The following is an 8676-nucleotide window of genomic DNA, read 5'->3' on the forward strand; positions in this document are numbered from 1 at the left end:
TATATATATATATATATATATATATATATATATATATATATATATATAGGGTTCAAAGTTGAAGAAAAAGTAGCGGCTTTTACACTGGAAATTACGGTATGTATAAACTTATACACTTATACAATGCTTACACAATAAATGCATAGAAACAGCTGAAATTTGTCATAGTCATAAATGAAAATAGTTTTACTCATAAGTGATTTGTGATATTTTGTCATTTCATAGTTACTGGTTGCAGAAGAAGCCAGTAAAAAAATGAGACTGACAAATATCACAGATCCTTCGACTGAGAAAAGCCTCCAACAGATTCGTAAAGAAATACAAGAGCAGGAGACCATCATCCAAGGCTACCAGCAGGTAAGCCTTCTTGAAAACTCCTCTCCAACTTTATCAATATTATGTTCTGTCTATATTTACTGTGTCGCCTCCACGGTTGCGCACATCACTAATATATATATATATATATATATAAATACTGTATGGGTATTTATGTACAGTATACATGTACAGGTATATCAGGGGTGCACGCAATCAAAATGATCTACTATAGTAAACTATGTTCACTATAAAACATATAGCATACAGTATATAAAATCTAACCGGTAAGCTTTACAACTACTGTACTAGATACGAATGATTAGTATTTCACGTTCAGTTACAAAGTTTACAGGTCATCAAAGAAGTATTTCACAATTCAAATCAATATGGCAATAAAGATATTTACACATAATTCCTCCGTAGTTGTGTACATAAGCTGAGTAGCATGTCAGTGAAAATAGCTACGTAGCGTTCATTATACATACACTTATTACGTCCAGTTAGCATTTGGTATAAAACATTATACTGGTCTATACGAGAAATTAAAAGGATTAAGCAAAAGACAATGCAGCCAAAGTCAAGGCAACATATTAAAAAAGCTTTCAGCAACGGGCACATTTTCCAATTCACTGTGAAATACAGTTGTAGAAAACACGTTCATGATGCGAAGCGCAGCCATTTTTTACATAGGTAACCGCTACAAGTGGATGGATAACTTTTGTTAAGGATATAGGCATCCGCTCAGTTAGTTTATCGGTAATCGGAATAATAATGATGAAAGTTGCATTAACGGTGTGCGGCTGAGGACATATGTTCTCCACTTTTTTTTTTTTTTTTTTTGCTTCCGAAGCACAAGAGCGAATCAGGAGGGGGCTTAATGTCAGCTGGCTGACCGTCATATGACATCTACATCTAAGTGACGGTTATGATGTAGGTGACATGTGACTACACTACTTTTGCAATCGCAGGAATGGGCACCCCTGATATGGAATATATGTCCATTATACACAGTATTACTAAGTGCTGCGCCACAGTCCATTACATGTAGCGGAAACCCTGTTACTATTACTTTTATAGTACATACAGTATATACTGTGTGTGTATGTGTGTGTCTTTACATATTACATATTCAACATGTCAGTTATTCATTGGCAAAGCCCCTTACACTCAAATGTTCACATTTGGCGTGTTTAAGCATTGGCTTACATTGTCTCACTTATAACTCGGTAGTACTAACAAAGTAGGATTGTGTGCTCAAGTTGCTGTTTATCTTGTTAATTTGACAGGAAAATGAGAAGATATACTTGGAGATGAAGGCTCAGCAGGCCAAGAGTAAAGCCAATGAACATGCCATGTTTAAAGAAAACCAACGACTGCAAAGTGAGCTTGTTTTCACAAGGTGGGTGATGTAAAGTTATTGCATTGTAATGATAATGAATTTTTGTCTTGTCAATAAAGGGCACACTGTGTGACTTGGTAGTGTAGGCTGTATGTATATACTGTACAGTACACTGCAGGGGGTGTGTGTTATGGACCATAATTGGTTTATTCTTTTTCACCATTAAGTCTAAATTATATAGATGTTTTTTTTTACCTCCTTCAGGGAGCAGCTCAGTAAATCATCATGCTCTTTGGATCAACGTATTAAAGATCTATTAGCTCACATTAATACATCCCAGGCAAGTACCACCATCACTAAGATTATATTTGACCTAAGTTTCATTGGAGCTGACTCATCATTCCCTTGTGAGTAGATGAACGAGGCCAAACTTTCTGAGGACATACACAGGCTGAAGCAGGAGAACCAGGCCCTACTGGTCGACATGGAGTTAATCAGGAAGGAGAGAGATGTGGCTAAAATGCAAAGCATGTCCACCGCTGGTATTGTCAACTATTAGGGCTGAAACATCAAGCATCAAGTGGCGCATAAATGCTTAGCTGGTATGCTTTTTGAATATGTCAGGTGGTTTTCCAGAGGATAAGCTCAGAATGGAACTGGCAGCACTAAAGAAGGAGCAGGATGAAAACCAGGAAGTGCGATCCAGAGATGCAGAGCGACTGAAGGCTGCAACAGTTGAGATACAGCTTCTCAAAGAGCAGGTCAAGTGATGTTCTATGTACAGTTGCGGTCAGAAGTTTACATACAGTACACTCGCAATCACAACTTTCTTTGGCCCCATAGTGGGTTATTTAGCAGTCACACTTAATAAATGCATGGACAGTGAGTCACAAACAGACTAGTTATGTGCAATATTGTACAAAAACCAAGACAGTGTACCAAAACCGAGGCAAACTTCTAACCAGAACTCTATGTAATACTGGTCAAAATACGAATTTAAAGTTGGAAGTCAGGATAACCAATGTAAGGCATTTTTCAGGTTGACAAAATGAAAGCTGAGGTGAGCAAAAGAAGTAGTTTGGGACAGAAAAAGGTCAGAGCGAAACCAATGGACATTAAAAGGATGCAGGACTTGGAGCGACAGGTTTGGCCCACAAGTAATAAGCCCACTTTTTACATGCATTCCTGTCTCCTTTTATGACTGAAGAGTCTTCTTAATTTTACCAGGTAAAGCAGCTGGAACAGATGCTAAGATCCAGGAACCCAAACTTGTCAGCTGTAATGTACGGTCAAGAGAATGTTGCCACCAGCAGAAAATCAGCATTCAGCTGTATCAACACCCTGCTTGAGCGTAGGATACAACGTATTGAGGCAGAGATGGAGCGCCACGATGAAGAGGCCAAACAAAACCTGTGCGAGATGGAGCAGCAGTTCCAGAAGACCAAGGTCCAACCCAACACTTTTTTCAGTGACTTCTTTATGTCGCTTTATTTAATGTCACACACAAAACTGAGTGCTTTTACCCACCGTTTGTTGAGAAGAGCAATATGTGCTTTCATGTCAGAGTCACCAAAAGACTCTTGACTAGATTTGTCGCTAGTAGAGAGGTCTGTTTACTACTACTACCGCTACTGAAAATTAATGTATGAGAAACGCTGAACAATGCCGGGATATGCATGTAAAATTACATGTTTGTGTCTCACCACGTAGCGGCAGTACGAACATCGGATCTCTGAGTTGGAGCAGCAGCTGAAAAGCAAAGAAGAGTCAGCGGCAGCAGCAGCAGTAGCAGCATCTACTACTGAGTCATGGATGTCACAAATTGAAAAAATGAAGGTTGAGCTTGAGCATATCAAGGAAGCACATGACCAGAAGGAAAACATTCTCCAGGACCAGATTGAAACTCTCAAGAAGCAACTGAAACACAAGGTTAGTACTCAAGTACTTAGCTGTGGGAATAAAATGGCAAACAAATTAATTTTAAATCAAACACCTGGCCCCCCTCTTGCAGGCTCCGTCTAGCCCAGGGCGAAATCAGCAACTTGCTAAGGAAGCACATGGTATCCGCATAACCCAGCTCAACCAAAAACTTGCTATTAAAACACAAGCTATTCAGGAGTTGACCCGTACTGTGGAGAGACTGCAGAAAGAGAGGAGGAACATGCTTTCTGGCCCCAACACAGGAAATGATATTCACTCTTCAGAGACCAAACAACAACCATCCCCTGTCAAATCAGCCTGCTCTGATGCTGCAAGACACTTAGATGCACTGGAGGGAGCATTCCCAGCTGCCCAGAGTGAGAAGACTTATCAGCCTACTGCTTTTACAGGTATGCATGCACCTGGGAACTTTGTTTTTTTTAAGTATGTGTTTGCAGCCAGCTTGTGAAGCCAGTTTTTTTTTTTTCTTTTTAAATCAGCGGTATAACGAAGGAAGATTTAGAAAAATGTAAATGTGTGTTTATGGGGCAAAAATGGGGGCAAAAATGCATTTTTCAGTGTGTCCAATTTATTTCTTGTCACATTTGTGTGCTTTTCTTTAATTGTCAATTAATAAAGTAGAAATTGATTGGGAGCATTTTTTCCCCTGTTAAATTAAATCCAACATAAAAATTATGCACTGGGCATGTCTTTGTGAGGGGATTAGCAGAGGATCAAATATTTATTTTCACCCACTGTATAGTACAGAAATCTGCAAATATTAAAACGAAGTCCAAATGTGTTTGTTAAATAAACAAAAAAGATACTGTGCATCAACAGTGGTGCCTTGGTTAACGTCATTAATGTCTTCCAGAAGGTCTGACTCAAACCAAAACTGACACTAACCAAAGCAAATTTTCCCTTAGACAATAATGTAAGTCCAATTAATGCATTCTAGAAAAATGTTAACACAAAACACATTTTATAGACAATAATTATAGTTTTACATGCACAAAATAGCGCAAACATAATTACAAATGACAAATGAATGAACAATGGAACATTTAGCATCACTTTTACCTAGTTTTGCAAAAACTGAGGTGGAGGAGAGGATGTTGGAGGGCATAAGCCCCCCCCACTCCTCACCCCATTTTTAACTATCTGCTCTCATACCACAGACAAATGTATGCAGAGAGGTCTGTTAAAGGCTTTTTAACATGCACAATTTTACATTCAAAAGACAATGCCACAAACATGACATGAAATGGAGAACAGCAATTTGTTCACCCTAAAAAACATAGTGTTGTCAAATTTGAGTAATGTAAAATCCATAAAAGCACCGCAACCTATGTGCAAACAATGCTGGCGGTGCGTGCCAAATCCTGCCTCTGTGTGTCTCATTCAAATGAATGGGTTAACTTTTCCACCACCTCTTGGAGCAAGTCGAGGGGAATTCTCAAGTAGGTTCCTTGCAAATAATGGAATTAATGAAGCTAAGGGTAATGCCTGCTGCTGCCTGGCATCATGCGGGACGCAGTGGGACACAGCAGGACTAAATAATGCCACAACTGTTTCACGGCTGCGGGAAGTGGTGGTGACAATGCATAAACAGTACATGACAAGGTGTAAATAAGTCGTGGGGCGGTGTGGTCATTTTGTGCCAACACAGCATGACCGTGTGTTGTTGACTTACCTCTGACATGACAACGGTCTTCTCTTTAAGCCATAAAATTCGGAGGTCTTATCTTTTGTCTCGGTATGGTACATTGCCTCTTTTGTGCGTCCATGTGTTTGTTACGTCGTGTCTGTCTCTCTGGCACCAGAAAACTCTCATATAAACAAACACGGTTGCTAAAAGTAGCGCCCCTAGCCCACAATGCATTGCACGATCACGTGCCAGTATTGCAAGATTTTGTCTTGGTCGCATGATCCAAACCGCAACCATTTTCAACGCCAACCAAGTGAGCCAACGAAAACCAAGGCAAAATTTTAGTACAAATTTTGGATGTTAATCGAAAAACACGCTAACCTGGGAGGACGTTAACCGAGGTACCACTGTAGTACTTATCTGACTTCCTCCTCACTCCTATGTAACTGCACTATACAGGGAGTCACATCTCAGAGGTGCTGCAGGAGAACGAGGCTCTTCGAGAGCGTCTGAAGCGGCTTGAACTGAACGATGAGCGAGAAAAAGAAGCCCTGAAATCAGATGTTGTAAAAGCCAAGGAAGAGCTGTGCAGGTGCTTGACTCCCTCTGACAGATGTGTTTGATAAAGCCAAATCTGGGGTAACTGAAAACCATGTCATCTCTTCAGGCAAAAAGATCTTTTCTCTGAGGAGATTTCCTCTCTGAAGGCAGAGCATCTCAAGGCATTGGAACAAATGCGTGGCACTTACGCCACGGAGCACTCATCTTCAAAGGTTGCCCATCTTACCAATGTGCTGAACACTCGGGAGGTAATAAATGTGTCAGCAAAACCAAAGAAAGTCTGCCAAAATGGAAAAAAAAAATCTCAAATTTTCAAACTGTATTTATGTACTTATTTCCCCTTCCAGATAATGGTGAAGCTTTTGCAGGACCAGCTGAAAGAACTGCAAGGGGCCAAAGAAGCGCTAGCAGTATCCAGAACTCGAGAGGGAGCCTTGGAGGCTCAGGTTTGATAGTTCTAATACTCTGATAGTTCTGAATGTGTTGCGTTAGTCAAACTAAAATAATTGAACCAGTTAAGTTCAGGACTAAAACTATTTCAGCATCATGATAGATAACTGGCTGAGTATCTCTGGATTAGCTACACTGATCACTACAATAACAGAGGACTTTATCATGGCGTTAACGTCTGTTGCCTATATGCCAATAACAAAAAATTATCACCTATGGCTCATACCGTTGCTAATGTCTGGAGTAGTGTCCCCCTCCCTCTTTCCTTCACACCGTGCGAGCGTGCAGCGGCAAACCAAAACAAACATGTTTGCCATGTGGAACTTACAAGTATATGCAATTTGTGAGAGTGATGTAAAGTTTGCAACCTAAAACAAATGCCACAAAAAATATGTTGCGGGGGTAGCTTTTTTTTTTTTTTCTCAACCCCCTTGGCCTCAAAAAAAGTTGACAATAATGTTGTTTAGCGTCAATTTGTGGGACAATAAACATTAAATTTTTTTTATTTTTTTTTTTACCCCTGTCCTGTCCAGCCTTTAAAGCAGATAGAATTGTAGATCTAAATGCCGTCAAGTGCTCAACAGATTTACTCTGCCAGGGAGAAGTGTGATATACACTTCCCCTGTTATACAAAATTTAATTGACTTTAATGCTTGTTATAAAGCAAATTTGGAGCGACCGGACCAGAGCAGGAGGGGACAGAGAAGAAGAGAAAAGGAAACGGGGGGTATTGAGTATTGTTGAATTTTTCGAGGCTCGGCGTGCAGCATCAGTCAGCCAAAAGGCTAACATAATCAACATTTACACATACTGTATGTGCATGACAGTGATACCTGAAAAATAATGGAATTCATCTGACTAGATGACCATCCTTTCTCAGCGGTGGAAAACACCAGGTTCTGCCGACTGCTTTCTTACTTGGAGCACAGCTACAGTATGTGCTACCTGGAAGTCTTGCCATGAAGAGCTCCATCAGAAAATGTACTCTCACATCAAAGGTCTTAAAGTAGGCAAACTCTGGGACTCATGGAAGAAAAAAATCATGTTAGGCACCCCCTTGTTATTTTTTAATAATTAACTATGCAGGTACTGGCCGATCTCACTCATGGATGATTGGTATTGGAATCGGCAGCATAAAACCCTGATCTAGCTAGTCATCAATCCGTGCTTGCCTCTGCAATCACGGACTATCCTCTTTGGCTATTTCATAACCAGCCTCAGCATCTTGTGGGTCTGGACTTGATGACATCCTGGACATCTGTAAACCGCTCAGCGCCAGTGGAGGCTATGAAAGACGATTCGTTGTGTATAAAAAAATTAATAAAATAAAGGTCCAATTACTTGGAGATGGTTGTGATTTAAAAGATGTAATTTGTACAGAACGCAAATGTGTTCCAGCCAATCGAATCTCAACCGCATCAGGAGGCAAGCATTTAGCTTGTTGCACAATTGCACTTTATCACTCTATTGTTAGTGTTCAGTATTATAATTACACTTTTAAATTCAGTTTAATTGCTTCTCGTGGAAGCCTTCACAGTACACACACTTACTCTGCATGGCACACACACGCCCACAGGGAGACACTCGATAGACGTATTGTTCTCACACGCTTAAGTCTTACTTCTACACAAACATAACTTTCATTTTCTACAGACTGTGTGCTTTCATTCTGAGCTCTTCCTCATTGAATATAGAGTCCGGCACTGTAACTAAATATATTACTTTTATTCTTTTAATGCAGTTTAGCAAGCTTTTAAGTTGTGTGATCATCACTACTACTACTTCTTCGATAGCAACGCGGTCCAAAAAACCAGGAAGAAGGGCGAAAGACAAGAAAAAGTCTGTGCATTAGAGACTAAAAACTATGCCCAGACATTATGACCATTTTTATTTTATTCAGCTTTGAAAATGATATGGATTTTCATGGGCACATCAACTTAAAATTAGCTTCTGGACAGGATTTGCAAATCATCACGGTGAAGGCAGTTTTACATGGCCAAGGACTGAGAGAGAACCCAATAGACACCTTGACACTGGACAGTTTGTCATGCTCACCCACCCTTTGGTTCTTTAAGAATCCCTTTTAATGTTACCATAACAAAATGCTGGCTGGAAAAAAAAATCTTATGTGTTTTATTTTGTTTTCAGTTAAGCAGACTGTTAAAAGAACTGAAGGATGCAAAAGATGCTCAGAGTCCAGAAGTGAAACTTTTGTGTAGCTTGGAGGCCAAGATCGGCAGCATGGAGCAGAGACACCAACACAGAGAGAAAGAGCTACAGCAGGTAGAATCTGTTGAAACATATGATGATGCACAATGCTGTGATCAAAACTGTAACACATGTTTTGTTGGGATCCCCTTCCCAATCTTGTGTATTTGAACAAATAACTCTTAAGTGCTGTTTTTTGGTTGTAAGTTTATTTTGAAATTGCTGGTTGCTC

At 39.9% G+C, this 8676-nt stretch overlaps 1 protein-coding gene across 2 annotated transcripts in view; it reads left to right on the forward strand.

Moving 5' to 3' along the window:
• The window catches only part of cep162 (centrosomal protein 162), a 32198-nt gene that overhangs the window by 13498 nt on the left and 10024 nt on the right, over positions 1-8676 (forward strand). For both annotated transcript variants that reach the window (XM_054782117.1, XM_054782118.1), the window contains exons 17-29: positions 226-357; positions 1605-1717; positions 1922-1997; positions 2073-2199; positions 2282-2418; positions 2697-2801; positions 2885-3103; positions 3368-3586; positions 3669-3987; positions 5685-5817; positions 5893-6034; positions 6134-6232; positions 8385-8519. In XM_054782117.1, the coding sequence (XP_054638092.1) occupies positions 226-357; positions 1605-1717; positions 1922-1997; positions 2073-2199; positions 2282-2418; positions 2697-2801; positions 2885-3103; positions 3368-3586; positions 3669-3987; positions 5685-5817; positions 5893-6034; positions 6134-6232; positions 8385-8519 (1956 nt within the window). The remainder of the gene's footprint in view (positions 1-225; positions 358-1604; positions 1718-1921; positions 1998-2072; positions 2200-2281; positions 2419-2696; positions 2802-2884; positions 3104-3367; positions 3587-3668; positions 3988-5684; positions 5818-5892; positions 6035-6133; positions 6233-8384; positions 8520-8676) is intronic.

The sequence above is a fragment of the Dunckerocampus dactyliophorus genome, chromosome 7 (genome assembly GCF_027744805.1).
Source record: "Dunckerocampus dactyliophorus isolate RoL2022-P2 chromosome 7, RoL_Ddac_1.1, whole genome shotgun sequence".
Taxonomy (NCBI): Eukaryota; Metazoa; Chordata; class Actinopteri; order Syngnathiformes; family Syngnathidae; genus Dunckerocampus; species Dunckerocampus dactyliophorus.